We start from the raw sequence: 16,859 nt of genomic DNA on the forward strand, positions 1-16,859 counted from the left end.
GGATGCCACAACATTCTGCAGCGATACACCATCCCATCTGGTTTGCGCTTAGTGGGACTATCATTTGTTTTTCAACAGGACAATGACCCAACACACCTCCAGGCTGTGTCAGGTCTATTTGACCAAGAAGAAGAGTGATGGAGTGCTGCATCAGATGACCTGGCCTCCACAATCACCCAACCTCAACCCAATTGAGATGGTTTGGGATGAGTTGGACCGCAGTGAATGAAAGGTGCTCAGCATATGTGGGAACTCTTTCAAGACTGTTGGAAAAGCATACCAGGTGAAGCTGGTTGAGAGAATGCCAAGAGTGTGCAAAGCTGTCATCAATGCAAAGGGTGGCTACTTTGAAGAATCTAAAATCTAAAATATATTTTGATTTGTTTAACACTTTTTTGGTTACTCCATGATTCCATGTGTTATTTCATAGTTTTGATGTCTTCACTATTATTCCACAATGTAGAAAATAGTAAAAATAAAGAATAATCCTTGAATGAGTAGGTGTGTCCAAACTTTTGACTGGTACTGTAGGTAATTTATTGTTGTATTCAAGGTTAACGTTACCTTACCTCATTGACTCTCTGAGTTTATCAGAGACAGGGAACTTGTCCACTTTTTTTTCCTTTATCCAGCTCCTCTCTGTGTGTGCGATAGTCCACATGCCTTCTCTCCTCCATAGTTGGGCCTGTGTGACCCGCTAGAGTCCCCGTCTGTGTAGAGGTCACCTCTGATACTCCTTCAACCTTGTCTGATATCAACTCTCTCCCTAGGCTCTGATGTGTTGTGATCGTATGACTTAAATGTCTTATGTCTCTTCAGCTTGATCCTCGATGATCCTCCATGATCAGCAGTAATATCCCACTTGACGTAGCTTCAACTTGTGGAAAGATGTTCCTCTCCTTCAAGGTCAGTCTACTGCAGGTCTGTACATCAGTTTTCAGGATGTCCAAGTATAGTAATCCAAATACTTGATGAATCTGTGTCCAAAGTGTCTGAGTCTTTGTATGAGTTAGAGAGGGGTCATTCTTCCGTTATTAATCCGGTTGAGATTTTCTGTTCCTAGAAAGTCCTCTTGTTTCCCCTTTAACTTCCTCTGTCACTGAGTATTCCCTTTTGTCCAAGTATCTTCTGACAGCAGAACTTGAACGAAGACAAAACACAGATAGACTCTGGCAGGTGGGGAGGAGGAGAGCAAAGTCTCAATCAATCACTTTATCCCAGTCGAGATGGACAGACAGGTGTGCTGTTGATGCTACAAGTCAGTGAGACAGTCGGTCTTTGGAAAGAGGTGTCTGAGGAGTCTTATCTGGGCCTGGTTAGCGAGAGGACATAATTCAGTTAAGTCAGGGATATGGCCTGGTTGGCCTGGTTGTGTGGACAAACAGATATGGCTGCAATAATGATACTAGGGGATCATGAGGGAAAAATAATGAACCTGTTGTGTTGGAGTTTGTTGGTCATTCTAATGTTTTGAACCGAACTTCCATAGAAACAGGTTTTTTTGATAGGGGTAAAAAAAAATACCCCTGGATGACCATTGAACTTTGACCTCCAGTTCACCCCTCTTGCAGAGCCCGTTATATAAACCATGTCTTCATTCATGGTCTCTGCTAGACTTATTATATACAGTATAGGCAGCTATTCTGTCCCTCCATTTGCAGTTAAGTTAAACTATGGGCTGTACTATTGTACTCTTTTCCCTCTAGATATTTAACATTTATTCATATTTAATAGTAATTTAATTTCATCTGAAGCTTGATGATATATGTTGAAATGGTATTACTTTCCTCGGTATTCAAGGGTTCACATCGAGTTTAATAGAAGTGTTGTCCACACAACTTCTCTTGGGAAAAAAAATGATAGGTAATCAAACAGGGGTGTTGCACCTGTCAATCATTAAAATGAAATCCATCACCATGGAAACTGCAAGAGCTTCGTGTTTTAGTGGAGCTGCAGACAGAGTAAGCTTACAAAGATTTGACATGGTAAAACACAATGATGATACAGTGTGGTTATAATGAAAAAGAATAAACCATTCTGTGTGCAACAAAGAATTGAACACAAGATGTCATATTGCTCCAATAAAGCTTTTATAGAGACAACTTCTGTTTCCATTTCTTCTAAAACACACAGCAGAATGAAAGACCTGACAGTATGCTCTCGTAGTTCACAACATAACCGTAGTAGGCTATCAGCATGTGGATTGAAGTCATAACCTGTACAACCTTTCGCTGACCGAGGTTGAGAAAAGCATCCAAATGTACCCTCCGGAATGACATTTCATTTGTGCCCTCCTGAATGACATTTCATTTGTACTCTCCTGAACTACATTGTCACAAGAGGGCGAGTCAGTCAGTCATTATATATTTCTGTGTAGCACAAACCCCCCCACCCCCCCAGGCAATGCCAGTAGTACAGTTGGCCTGCAATGGAAATTGAAACGATGACTCAAACAACGAATGGCAGTCAGTTCTGTCTGAGTGTTCTCTCTGCTGCCACACGGAAAGCGATACCGGAGCTAAGTCTAGGTCCAGGAGGCTTCTAAACAGCTTCTACCCCCAAGCCATAAGACTCCTGAACATCTAGTCAAATGGCTACCCAGACTATTTGCATTGCCCCCCCCCCCCACACATTTACATTCATGTGTGGGGGGGGGGCAAGTCATTTAGCAGACGCTCTTATCCAGAGCGACTTACAAATTACACCACTGCCACTCTCTGTTGTCATCTATGCATAGTCACTTTAATTAACTCTACCTACATGTACATACTACCTCAACTAACCGGTGCCCCCGAACACTGACTCTGTACCGGCACCCCCCTGTATATATTGTTATTTTAAACTGCACTGTTGGTTAGGGGCTCGTAAGTAAGCATTTCACTATAAGGTCTACAGCTGTTGTATTCGGTGCATGTGACTAGTACACTTTGATTTGATTTGATTGACATCAGCCGAGCTCACCCATTTCCTATAAGTGTCTGATCTCATTGGAGGAGGTGCAGGAGAGACGCCCAACCATTAAACCCACACAGACACCTCTAATCATGGTGCAGGGGGGTTGGACCTGGACATGTTTTAGAGATTGGAAGACAGGCACACCGACAGAGGCAGACGGACGGACTCCGGCTGGCTCCAATCCCTCTGCTGTCTTTTCATAGCTCAAAAGAAGACGTTGAACCACAGCGTTAGCGATGGAGCTCAAAGGAAAGCATTTTCATAGTCCTATCGCCGACGCCAGCTTGAGCTGGGAGTTCAGTCTACTGCATATTCTGACTGAGGCAGGAATTCCACAGTGGCATTTTCCCATCGCCTTCATGAGCTGCAGGCTGCACATCAACACTCACTCAGCTCTATGTTGTGGTCCTACAGGAGCAGAAGAACACCATCAATGCAGAGGTAGAAAACAATCACAAAGCAGACAGACTAATTCTAACAGACACATTGGTAGACATAGGACACGAGTAGCAATGCCATTAGCAACGCATGTAGAAAAAGTGAACATATTCACAGCCAGGGGAGGCGATATCTGGCAGTGTTGGACAGCGTGGTGCACTGACGGGAAGAGGCAGGACCTGGGCAGAGTGTTTGGGACGAAGCCCTGGGCCTGCAGCTTGATCACCAGCCTGTCTACAGGACACAGGTAACACACAAGCACATTACCCTACAATCTGAAACTGACATACACATTACCTTACAATCTGAAACGGACAAGCACATTACCCTACAATCTGAAACTGACAAGCACATTACCCTACAATCTGAAACTGACAAGCACATTACCCTACAATCTGAAACTGACATACACATTACCCACAATCTGAAGCTGACAAGCACATTACCCTACAATCTGAAACTGACATACACATTACACCTACAATCTGAAACTGACATACACATTACCCTACAATCTGAAACTGACAAGCACATTACCGTACAATCTTAAACGGACATGCACAGTACCCTACAATCTGAAACTGACATACACATTACCCTACAATCTGAAACTGATTTATAAAGCAACTGCAGCTGCCATCACGTCTTACACCAAAAACAGTACAATCAATGTCCTGAGAGGTATAAGATCAATATCCAGTGCTGAATTTCACAATACGAAATATACAGTTGAAGTCGAAAGTTTACATACACTTAGGTTGGAGTCATTAACACTTGTTTTTCAACCACTCCACAAATTTCTTGTTAACAAACTTTAGTTTTGGCAAGTCGGTTAGGACATCTACTTTGTGCATGACACAAGTAATTTTTCCAACAGTTGTTTACAGACATAATATTTCACTTATAATTCACTGTATCACAATTCCAGTGGGTCAGAAGTTTACATACACTAAGTTGACTGCGTCTTTAAACAGCTTGGAAAATTCCAGAAAATTATGTCATGGCTTTAGAAGCTTCTGATAATTTGAGTCAATTGGAGGTCTACCTGTGGATGTATTTCAAGGCCTACTTTAAAACTCAGTGACCCCTTTGCTTGACATCATGGGAAAATCAAAAGAAATCAGCCAAGACCTCAGAAAACAAATCGGAGACCTCCACAAGTCTGGTTCATCCTTGGGAGCAATTTCCATATGCCTGAAGGTACCACGTTCATCTGTACAAACAATAGTATAAATACCATGGGGCCACGCAGCCATCATACTGCTCAGGAAGGAGACGCGTTTTGTCTCTTAGAGATGAACGTATTTTGGTGCGAAAAGTGCAAATCAATCCCAGAACAACAGCAAAGGACCTTGTGAAGATGCTGGAGGAAACAGGTACAAAAGTATCTATATCCACAGTAAAACGAGTCCTATATCGACATAACCTGAAAGGCCGCTCAGTAAGGAAGAAGCCACTGCTCCAAAACCACCATAAAAAAACAGACTACGGTTTGCAACTGCACATGGGGACAAAGATTGTACTTTTTGGAGAAATGTCCTCTGGTCTGATGAAACAAAAATAGAACTGTTTGGCCATAAACCATTGTTATGTTTGGAGGAAAAAGGGGGATGCTTGCAAGCCGAAGAACACCATCCCAACTGTGAAGCATGGGGGTGGCAGCATCATGTTGTGGGGGTGCTTTGCTGCAGGAGGGACTGGTGCACTTCACAAAATAGATGGCATCATGAGGAAAGAAAATTATGTGAATATATTGAAGTAACATCTCAAGACATCAGTCAGGAAGTTAAAGCTTGGTCGCAAATGGGTCTTCCAAATGGACAATGACCCCAAACATACTTCCAAAGTTGTGGAAAAATGTCTTAAGGACAAAATGTCTTAATGTCTTAAGGACATCACAAAGCTCTGACCTCAATCCGATAGAAAATGTGTGGGCAGAACTGAAAAAGCGTGTGCGAGCAAGGAGGCCTACAAACTTGACTCAGTTACACCAGCTCTGTCAGGAGGAATGGGCCAAAATTCACCCAACTTATTGTGGGAAGCTTGTGGAAGGCTACCCGAAATGTTTGACCCAAGTTAAACAATTTAAAGGCAATGCTACCAAATACTAATTGAGTGTATGTAAACTTCTGACCCACTGGGAATGGGATGAAAGAAATAAAAGCTGAAATAAATCATTCTCTCTACTAGTATTCTGACATTTCACATTCTTAAAATAAAGTGTAAAGACAGGGAATTTTACTTGGATTAAAAGTCAGGAATTGTGAAAAACCGAGTTTAAATGTAGTTGGCTAAGGTGTATGTAAACTTCCGACTTGAACTGTATATGTTACAGTACATCAATCACTGTTTTGAGGGTAGACCAGGGAGTTTTATAAGTAGGTGAGGTTGTTATGGCAGTAGCAGGAAGTTTGAGGGGAATTTACCTGGGCAAGCAGCCAGAAACACACTGACCCCCTGCTCCTTCAATTCCTCCACAACCTGCCACAATGGAAAAACACAGTGTGTTACACAGCACAGTATGGAATATCTCTTGTTCCCTTTCCCTATCTCATACTCGCTGTTATTTGTTTCAGGTAATGACTGTTTGGGCTCACCTTACATAGTGCTTTGATTGACATAGAGTCCATGAAGATGACTGAGCTAAACTCTAGCACCAGACAGTGCCTTGCGCCTGACATTTGAGGTAAGGGCTGGTTCTCAATGAGGGCTGCATTCTCCAGTTGGACACGCTGCACAGACTGTTTTCACAAAAACACACACCCACACACACTTGCTAATGTTCATAGACTTTCGTATTGCATGAATTACAGCTGTCAACCTACAGTAAGTACGTGAAGAAATGCACAACTATGCAGAAACAAACAGTTGAATGTGGTGGTTCTGGATTGAGTTGTAGTTTATGTTATATTGTCTGGGTTGAGTTGCAGTTTGTGCTATTGTAGCTTATGCTATATTGTCTGGGTTGAGTTGTAGTTTATGCTATATTGTCTGGGTTGAGTTGTAGTTTATGCTATATTGTCTGGGTTGCGTCGTAGTTTATGCTATATTGTCTGGGTTGAGTCGTAGTTTATGCTATATTGTCTGGGTTGAGTCGTAGTTTATGCTATATTGTCTGGGTTGAGTCGTAGTTTATGGTATATTGTCTGGGTTGAGTCGTAGTTTATGCTATATTGTCTGGGTTGAGTCATAGTTTATGCTATATTGTCTGGGTTGCATTGTAGTTTATGCTATATTGTCTGGGTTGAGTTGTAGTTTATGTTATATTGTCTGGGTTGAGTCGTAGTTTATGCTATATTGTCTGGGTTGAGTCGTAGTTTATGCTATATTGTCTGGGTTGAGTCGTAGTTTATGCTATATTGTCTGGGTTGCATTGTAGTTTATGCTATAGTGTCTGGGTTGAGTTGTAGTTTATGTCTCATAGCATGTAGCCTACCTACCTTTCTGAGAGAGCTGAAGAACAGCTCAGCATTTGCAAAGTACAGAGGGTTGGAGCAGGAGAATACAGTCACTCCAGGAATCGGCCTGGCCTGTGAAACACAGAGCAGGCCGGGGTGTTGTTCAACGGCAGCACAGCAGGGACTGGTTAGTTGGTTCAGGTGAAAGGTTTCTCAATGGCTATCATAAAGGTTACCTCAGCATAGAGACGTAGGTCCCTGTAGCAGTCCGTCCCAGGAATATGACCCAGCACTGCACTGTGGGAGCTGAGACAGACAGACAGACAGACAGACAGACAGACAGACAGACAGACAGACAGACAGACAGACAGACAGACAGACAGACAGACAGACAGACAGACAGACAGACAGACAGACAGACAGACAGACAGACAGACAGACAGACAGACAGACAGACAGACAGACAGACAGACAGACAGACAGACAGACAGACAGACAGACAGACAGACAGACAGACAGACAGACAGAGTGAATACAAAAAGACAAAATGAGAAAGAACAGACATGAATGATTACCATAGGTGTTATGCAAATCCCATAACATGCACGCCACCTAAGGAGTGACCGACACACTCACAGTTGAGTCCTGTAGACGACAGTGATCAGAGAGAGGGCCAGAGCAGCAGCCAGGCCAAGATCCAGGTTGAAAATCAGGGTGAAGATCAGGGTGAACACCCACACCAGCTGTAGGGAGAGAGGGGAGAGGGACACAGGAAAGTCCCTGGATTAGAGGCCTATCTGGGGTGATCAGTGATGGATCATCAGAATGACTGAAGGCATACGGAATGGATGATGGATGTTATATGGAGGTTGACGTACCAGGTCCAAACGGTCAGACGCCCAGAGCACTGGGACTTCCCGAAACTGACCCAGAATCCCTTGCAGATTTACCACAATGACCACCGCTAACACTGCCTGTAAAACACACACACATAGAGACAACAACAAGTATAAACACTTACAAACACAAAGGCAGAGAATGAAACAGAAGCATATGAACACCAAAACAAACAAATGAACGCAAACACAGACAAAACATCTGATTTCAGTGTTAGAGAAGGGATTGTAGAAGGTGTTATAAATGACTTGAGTACTATTGGCAGCTGCTCAAAGAGATGTCCAATCTTCAGCATGATGGTGAGCATCATCAGAGCAGAGAGAAGCCCAGCCGCCTGTGGACAGGAGGAGCGAGGGGGAGAGATTAGAAAAGAGAGAGCAAAAGAGAGGGAGATACATATAAGTGAGGGAAGATGTGAGATTAAGACTTGCCAACTATGGACTACATATTCCCCACGGGAGACCTGCCATTTCCTGGTTGCAAAAATGTGAATACTTCGCCCAATTTCAGTTCATGTGACAAAACAAGCAAGTATATAGTGTAGAGAATCATTTTAACATCTAAACTGCTGGGAAATATCTTTTCCATAACCAAAACACTTTGTATTTTTCAGCTGTTTGAAGCTGGTGTATAAAATCGAAAGTAAAAGACACAAAAACATAGAAACGGGAAGCATAGAAATAGTGCACATTGAACAAATTGAACTTGAACTTGAACATTGAACTTCCTTTCAATGAGAATCACCATCTGGCAGTCTGACTGGGTTTGGTGGATGCCAGGAGAACGCTACCTGCTCCAATGTATAGTGCCAACTGTAAAGTTTGGTGGAGGAGGAATAATGGTCTGGGGCTGTTTTTCATGGTTCTGGCTACGCCCCTTAGTTCCAGTGAAGGGAAATCTTAACGCTACAGCATACAATAACATTCTAGATGATTTTGGGCTTCCAACTTTGTGTCAACAGTTTGGTGAAGGGCTTTTCCTGTTTCATCATGACAATGCCCCCGTGCACAAAGCGAGGTCCATACAGAAATGGTTTGTCGAGATCAGTGTGGAAAAACTTGACTGGCTTGCACAGAGCCCTGACCTCAACCCCATCTAACACCTAATCACCCAACACCTCTTGTGACGGAATGGAAGCACAGCAATGTTCCAAATTCCAGCTTTAAAAAGAAAAAAGAAAACTCTACCTGAGTTTTCACCCCAATACTTTCTTGGACCGTACTGCGTGACAAAGAACAGCTGACGGCAAAACAGTGAAACATCCCTCCAATTGTGTTGCAGAGTCCTATCGCCAACAGGTCCTACAGCAGGAAGAGACCAATTATAGCAGTGAAATAGCGGGAGAGAGAAACTGGTCGTCCTAACAGTGGAGTGAATATAGTGAGTCCATTAGGAGACAATGTGAGAGCTCATTTCTCTGTTACCTGGTTGCTGTCTATGGCGTAATCATGTTTGTGTGCAAACATTCTGCCCATGGAGGAGGTAAAGCCAAAGCCCACCACAGCCAGGGACAGAGCCGGACCAAACAGCTCTTTGGCCTGGGCTAGAGAGGGGAGGGCTGGGGGGGACAGGCTGGAGCCACGGAAAGAGAGAGGGGACATACTGGTAGTTTCATCATATTTCTGTATTCATCCCATGTAGCCTGTGAACATAACATGGTAATAACTCAAGTTTTATGTCACAAGTAAATTCATTTGACATGGCACAAACAGATGAAGAGAGACAGTAGGACTAACCCAGTGGGTATGTGTCCTACTACCTGGACACTATGTTGTCCTGACAGCTCCAACTGCACTGACAGGAAGGTGGCCAGCGTTATCTGAGGATAAAATGAAGAGGACAGAGGAGATGAAGTCATCACACTGGAACAGTCTTCAACAGAGAGACCTTTATGCAATTCTGACTCATGTCTGACTGTGTGTGCGTGCGTGCGTGCGTGCGTGTGTGTGTGCGTGTGTGTGTGCGTGTGTGTGTGTGTGTGTGTGTGTGTCTACCAGCACTAGCTCCCATGGAATAGGCATGGGTAGCTTGGTCTTGAAGAGTCTATTCAGCATCTTGCCTCCCACCAGGATCACCATGGAGACGGCGGAGACAACCAGCGTCCCAGGCGTTGCGTTAGTCACTCTAGACAGCACATCAACCAGCGTCTGACACACACCAGGGCACAGGGATGAAGACAGAGACGCGCACACACACACACACACACACACACACAAACAAAGCTCACCCAGCCTACAGCCAGGAAACCACTGTGTCTGTTGGTTGGGATGCCAAAGAGTAGAGGCAGCTGGTAGACGGTGATATGGAGGGCTGCCGCCGTGGTATAGCCGCTCACCAGGGGCTGAGACAGCCAGCGACACACATCCCCTCCTCTCATCAAGAACAACACTATCTGTAGAGAGGGACAAGTAACATATCTAGCCTGTCATCCTAAGACGTGTGTGTGTGTGTGTGTGTGTGTGTGTGTGTGTGTGTGTGTGTGCTCACCTGTATAAGGCCACAAAGGAAGGTAAGTTGTACTGCCACACACACTCGAGCCATCTGTCCGTCGCCCTCCCGCTCCTCGACACCGTTGCTAAGCAACTCCACGTTACCCGTCACAGTGCCAATCATGATGGAAAGAATGGCGAAAGTACCTGTGTGCCCGTCATGCATGGAAACGCACTGATGTCATATTCAAAGCCTTGAACTCTTTCCTCGCTCAGGCTAACTGAACCCTACCCACATGTCACTCATTCAGCACTAACTGAAAGGAGAAGGAAGCCAATGAGGGAAGTTGAATATGCCCACCACTTCAGGTGATGACAGTGACGCAGAGGTCCGTGTTAACACTCACCCACCGAGAGGTGTCTGGACGTCCCAAAGATGAAGTAGATGACCACCGGATAGAAAGAGGTGTAGAGACCAAACACAGGCGGCACCCCGGCCAGCAACGCATTAGACAGGCCTTTGGGGGAGAGAAACACAGAGAGTGAAGTGTCTGGTCTAAAGCAGACATGAGCGGTAGGTATACCAGGTGCGTATCAATATCTGTAGCTCCAGGTAGTCAGTGGTACCTCCGGGTAGGTGCATGATACCCACACTGATGCCCGAAATCAGGTCTCCGATGGCGTTGTCTCTGAGGGAGTAGCGGGGCAGCCAGGAGAGGACAGGAACAGATGACAACATATAGCTCTTCAGCCTGGGACCAGAACACCTGGGAGAGGAGACACAACCAGAATTGGGGTTCAATCGTAGACATAAAGGTTTCATTTCTCTCTGTTGAATGTGACAGGTATAAATATGTAGGCCAAATTAAAAATGTGTTAATATAAAAGGAAATGTAATATTTAAAAGGAAACACCAATAATGTGATATCATCCCTCATAATAATATATGGTATGTCCCTCACGATGCCCCAGACTACTGGGGGGTGGGGTTAACATTCACGCCACAATGAAAATATAGAGCATGAATGGCGCAACAAGGCTCCACTGTCACTCACCAGCATTCTGCCTTCACCCTCTCCCAAACCGACCGGGACTTCTTTCCCAACCGCTGACCCAGTATATCCAACTGTGCTTCGTCCAGCATGGCTGTGTGATCAGGCAGGACAGGATTAAGAATAATACTGTCCATCTTGAAGTCAAAGGCACAGTGCAGGAACACTCTCCAGCACTGCTATATAAGGACGGTCTGACTGCTGCCAATTTTCCATTTGCCAATTTCTCTCTGTTTTGTGTATGAATAGTTCAGTGAGCCAGTTTAGATATAATTAGAGTGAAGGCGCAAAAGAATAGCATAGCAATTAAATATTAAAATAACCCAACCGTGTGTGTGTGGGAGACTAAATACCAGGTGAAGACAAACCCTGAACACAACTATGTCCAGAGAGAATGAGCAGGCTGATGTCATGTGAGTGTGTTTACCGTACACCACGTGTGCCGGGGAGGGTGGAGTGAAGCCTTGAACTCTGCTCACAGCAGCCGGCAATCCGTTCCCCTCAATGATTCAACGCTGCTGAATAGTTCCTTTATCATGGCTCGCATTCCGACAAAATAGCACCCGAAGTAGTGCACTACACAGGGAATAGGATGCCATTTGGGACGTAGCCAAAAAGAGCCCTGGCTTAAAAGTAGGGCCTTTCCCAGTTGATTAAACACCACACTGTCACATTCACAGGACTTAAAGCTATCTAACAAACTAATGTTTTTGGAATCCTACAACCACGAGTATAATTAAGCAATAAGGCCTGAAGGGGTGTGGTATATGGCCAATATACCACGGCTCGGGCTGTTCATAGGCACGACACAACGCGGAGTGCTAGGACACAGCCCTTAGCCGTGGCATATTGGCCATATATCACAAACCCCTGAGGTGCCTTATTGATATTATAAACTGGTTACCAACATAATTAAAGCAGTAAAAATAAATGGTTTGTCATACCCATGGCATACGGTCTGATATACCACAGCTTTCAGCCAATCAGCATTCAGGGCTCGAACCACCCAGTTTATAGTGGTTGGTGGATTACAAGACATCAGCCTCTACTACAATGAACTAATCCCTCAATGCCAACAACAGTGTGGAGAACTGAGGAAAACATTCCACACACATATGAAATCAGGGAAACACAAAACTACTCTAATACTCTTAATCTTTTAGGAGATATTTGAGAGGAACCAAATGTTGTATTTATAGCTGAACTAATAAATAGAACCGTTAGAGTGGAAATGCCCCTGATTACATTTGGATCATGAATTATTACTTAATAATTCCACAAGATCTTGTCTACAGTGGGGCTTGGATCTATCTGGGGCTGTTCCATAACATACGGTCCAAGAACTTGACGTGCGGATGAATTGAAACACTGAGTCCCACGTGTAAGTGAAGTCAGATGCCTCTCACTGTAATAAACTCAACTCAGCTCTGTGTCGAATAACATTATCAGTGGTAGAAGGGAAAAGTGAACTAGTATACAAAGTCCAGTTGTATTTCACTGTCTGTTGTTCCCGTGTGGAGAACGGAACATGTCTCACGGACTGGATAAAAATTTATCAAATTGACTTCCCTTCGAGCCCAACCAAAATCGAGAAGTCAACAATGTCCTGGTGTGACTTTCAATTGGCATGATAAAGGTGGACATAAGTAGAACGATTTAACTAGCATTTCATGTCTTATCACACAGAGTAGTATAGTAGAGTTGGTACAGTAGGCATATTATAATAATTATATTCATTATAATTATACATACTGTACCAACATGCTCAGGGGACAGTTAAAAAAACAAACGAGATAAAACAAATTTGGGACCGTTATTTTACCAGGTAAGTTGACTGAGAACACGTTCTCATTTACAGCAACAACCTGGGGAATAGTTACAGGGGAGAGGAGGGGGATGAATGAGCCAATTGTAAACTGGAGATGATTAGGTGACCATGATGGTATGAGGGCCAGATTGGGAATTTAGCCAGGACACCGGGTTAACACCCCTACTCTTACAATAAGTGTCATGGGATCTTTAATGACCTCAGAGAGTCAGGACACCCGTTTAACGTCCCATCTGAAAGACAGCACCCGACACAGGGCAATGTCCCCAATCACTGTCCCGGGGCATTGGGATATTTATTTTTTTAGACCAGAGGAAAGAGTGCCTCCTACTGGCCCTCCAACAACACTTCCAGCAGCATCTGGTCTCCCATCCAGGTACTCACCAGAACCAACCCTGCTTAGCTTCAGAAGCAAGCCAGCAGTGGGATGCAGGGTGGTATGCTGCTGGCTCGTATGCTGCTGGCTCGTATGCTGCTGGCTCTGATCCTCTATTAAAATTCTGATTCCCTGACATTTGTTTAAAATATTGCAGCGGTTTCTCTGGAACTAGAGACAACAACATTTCGATGGGAATGAAATGTTGTGAATCTCTGGCCCCGAGCCTGATGCCACCGGGATGTGCCTGCCTGTGGTCTCACAGAGACTACAGGGCTATCAGATTGTCATCCTGGGGACAAGGTCCAAATGAACACCAACGCCTCTGCCTATCTGTCTCAAAGTCCACTGATATCAGATACCCACACGTGACACCATGTCAGTCAGCAAAGGGTGCGCATGTCTGTGGAGTAGCTTATAGGTGTGTGCGTATGAGTGTGCACCGCTTTGCGCAGGTATCTCTACCAGTGAGTGAGGACAGGGTGTGTTTGATGATTTGTAGGTGTGCGTTGATTCTTCTGCTGTACTGATATGCATAAAGGTCTTGGGATAAAGCATCTTAGGTTCTCAAACGAGCCTTAAATTATAACCATTTGCCACATCACATTGTATAATATAAAATGACATAATGACAAAAACAAATTCCTCCAAATAATTCTGACACAAATGGAGACTTTTAAAAATGCTTTACCCAAAGTCTCAGGAGAGAATTCTTCCCAACCTTACATTCTAAACATTGACACATTAGATCAAACATTAACTTTCTTTATATCATATAAAGTGTAAAGATGACTAAATGAAATGCTATAATCTTTATGATTTTGAGAGAGAAATACAGATCTTTAAATGATCATGTCTTGGGAGAGAATGATTACCAACCTGCAATGGGACCATTTCCCACATTATAACTACGGCATCAAACATGAACTTAGATAGACTTTGACTAGCATATCAGGCTACATAAAACTCTACCATCCAATTATCCTGAGTTTTAACTCTGTATATTTTTTGAATCTGTTATTTTTTTTGTCGATATGTTTTAATCTGATAAATTACCTAATTTAACCCGTACTACGCCGTCTCAAAGCCTCACCCCCAGATCCAGACAGCCAATAAGAACTAAAAATTCTTAACACATGTCACACGCAGACAAATGTTTAGTACTCCAATCACTGGGCACACTAACATACAAACGCTGAGAATAAACGTGCTTTAAAAGCAGTATCCCTGGACTGACTTAATCAGAAATGGTTCAGATGATCTGCACATAACCATGGTCCTGTTGTGGTCCTTGGTGTACCATCAAGGTGGTCGGTACTAGACAGTAGTCCCGCATTTTCAGAACTGGACCATTGTCCTGGTGAGTGGTCAAGTATTGTCCTAGTTAATAGCTATGCTGTGGTCAGTACTGAGTTGCTGTTCTGGGTCATGGTGTGTCGCAGTCAGTCAGTACTGGATCTGTCTCAGCAGCAGCATGAGGTCTCGGACGCGTTCAGCGCGGCTGTGGGGGGACTGGTGCAGCGGCAGTTCAAAGAAGGAGAAGGTGAAGCTGCGAGAGAAACTGAGGTTGGTGACGGGTCTGAGTGGGGGCAAGCGGGGGGCACGGGGGAGCCTGTGCTGGGGGAGCACCCTGCGCCTCACCCTCACAGCCCTGCTCCCCTCCGTGGGCGCTGTGACTGGGGGCGAGGGGGCAGGGCTCCGGACACCGACACCCCCCGACAGGTGTCGGGGGAGTTGGGGGGACAGGGGTGTGGGGAGAGGGGCGGGCGGGGGCGGAGGGATGCTGGTGAAGGAAGATTCGGACAGGGACAGTCCGCCCCACGGGGTCATGCTGTCCGGGGGAAGGTTGGCGGAGGTCTGGCCCGGCTGGGTGCGCTTCCTCCGTGCGGCCTGAGAGGGGCGCTGGTGGGTTGTCATAGTAGGCTTGGCTGTGGAGGAGGAGAGATTCTTCCATGTTGAACAGACAAGGCAGGACTGTTTTAAAGCTAAAATCCACAGTTGCTGAAACTGCCGGGTATGTCTGCTTTATTACAACAACAAATTAGTTATTTCAAACAACGAACACTGTTTTTCCCTAGGACATCATTGCATGCGTGATTAAAACTGCAGAATATGTCATGTGACTTTTTTTTTACCACGATGCTGGATGCTCCTCTCTTTCGTTTCATCAACAAAACAAAAACAATAACAAAAGTGCTGGGGGCCGAACAGTGGCACTGTATCCCCCTTCATGGATTTCAGCTTTAAAGCACCTTCGTTTGTCACTGATATACAGTTGACATAGGGCGAGGTTGTCTTTGAATTTGTATAGCATACAGTTTTAGAATTGTATGTAAATGTGCCATCAAAGTATTCAAGTGTATAAAAGTGTTTTACTAAATCAAGCATAGTCTACACACTGACTGTACAAAACATTAGGAACACCTGCTTTTTCCATGAAATAGGCTGACCAGGTGAAATTATCCCTTATGTCACTTGTTCAGTCCACTTTTATTAATATAGATGAAGGGGAGGTTGACAGGTTAAAGAATGATTTTTAAGCCTCGAGACAATTGAGACATGGATTGTGTGTGTGTGCCATTCAGAGTGTGAATGGGCAAGACAAAATATTTAAGTGTCTTTGAATGGCGTATGGTATTAGGTGCCAGGTGCACCGGTTTGTGTCAAGAACTGCAATGTTGCTGGGTTTTTCACGCTCAAGTTTCCCATCTGGCCATAACTTGACATAACTGTGAGAAGGATTGGAGTCAACGTGGGCCAGAATCCATGTGGAACGCTTTCAACGCCTTGTAGAGTCCATGCCCCCGATAAATTGAGGCTGTTCTGAGCGCAAAAGAGGGTGCCACTTAGGAAGGTGTTCATAATGTTTTTTATACTCAGTGTACAAAGGGAATCATTTTTCATGTGGATTTCCTTGCCCTAGTTCTTTCCCTGTGCCTCTCTGTTGATATGATCAAGTGTCTGTGTGTTGACAGAGGACAAAGCCAGAGGAAAACAAACACTTGAGAGCCAACAGAGAAGAGACAGGAGAGGAGACAGGAGAGGAGACAGGAGAGGAGACAGGAGAGGAGACAGGAGAAGAGACAGGAGAGGAGACAGGAGAGGAGACAGGAGAGGAGACAGGAGAGGAGACAGGAGAGGAGACAGGAGAGGAGACAGGAGAGGAGACAGGAGAGGAGACAGGAGAGGAGACAGGAGAAGAGACAGGAGAGGAGACAGGAGAGGAGACAGGAGAGGAGACAGGAGAGGAGACAGGAGAGGAGACAGGAGAGGAGACAGGAGCATGTCTCTTAGACCAGTTAGCATTTGACACTGGTCCAGGACCAGCGGTCAATACAAAGGAGAAGACGGACTGATAATGTTAACACTAATGTTACAGTGTCTATACTACATGCCAGCACTTTTCTTTACTGGAATGGGAGTATGTCTGTTCACTGCATGCTACTCCTAGGGAGCGTCTTCAAATAGATACGGGATTGGAAGTCA

At 44.6% G+C, this 16,859-nt stretch overlaps 1 protein-coding gene across 4 annotated transcripts; it reads right to left on the reverse strand.

Moving 5' to 3' along the window:
- Positions 1 to 2,071: 2,071 nt before the first annotated feature.
- slc26a6.1 (solute carrier family 26 member 6, tandem duplicate 1) lies at positions 2,072 to 11,588 on the reverse strand. Of its 4 annotated transcripts, none has more exons than XM_014146322.2 (18): positions 11,173 to 11,588; positions 10,745 to 10,884; positions 10,525 to 10,635; positions 10,176 to 10,324; positions 9,916 to 10,080; positions 9,683 to 9,835; positions 9,425 to 9,507; positions 9,113 to 9,260; positions 8,876 to 8,989; positions 7,945 to 8,022; positions 7,670 to 7,765; positions 7,428 to 7,534; positions 7,028 to 7,097; positions 6,834 to 6,923; positions 5,991 to 6,134; positions 5,820 to 5,874; positions 3,509 to 3,627; positions 2,072 to 3,363 (listed from the first exon to the last, which is right to left on the reverse strand). In XM_014146322.2, the coding sequence occupies exons 1-18, from the start codon at positions 11,304 to 11,306 to the stop codon at positions 3,334 to 3,336; spliced, it is 1,986 nt and encodes a 661-aa protein (XP_014001797.1). In that variant the 5' UTR covers positions 11,307 to 11,588; the 3' UTR covers positions 2,072 to 3,333. The 4 variants fall into 4 exon arrangements, with proteins under 4 accessions (XP_014001797.1, XP_045551937.1, XP_045551938.1 ...); XM_045695981.1 differs by having other exon boundaries at positions 10,770 to 10,884; positions 11,173 to 11,585; XM_045695982.1 differs by lacking the exon at positions 11,173 to 11,588 and having other exon boundaries at positions 10,529 to 10,635; positions 10,770 to 10,884.
- Between the last annotated feature and the right edge of the window lie 5,271 nt (positions 11,589 to 16,859).

This window comes from Salmo salar, chromosome ssa15 (genome assembly GCF_905237065.1).
Source record: "Salmo salar chromosome ssa15, Ssal_v3.1, whole genome shotgun sequence".
Lineage (NCBI taxonomy): Eukaryota > Metazoa > Chordata > Actinopteri > Salmoniformes > Salmonidae > Salmo > Salmo salar.

Coding starts and splice junctions, on each gene's coding strand:
- slc26a6.1 (XM_014146322.2), bottom strand. CDS start 11,306: ATGGACAGTATTATTCTTAATCCTGTCCTGCCTGATCACACAGCCATG. Junction 10,636..10,744: donor TATCATGCACCTACCCGGAG/GTACCACTGACT, acceptor TCTCCCCCAAAG/GCCTGTCTAATGCGTTGCTG. Junction 3,628..5,819: donor GTTTCTGGCTGCTTGCCCAG/GTAAATTCCCCT, acceptor TGTGTCCTGTAG/ACAGGCTGGTGATCAAGCTG.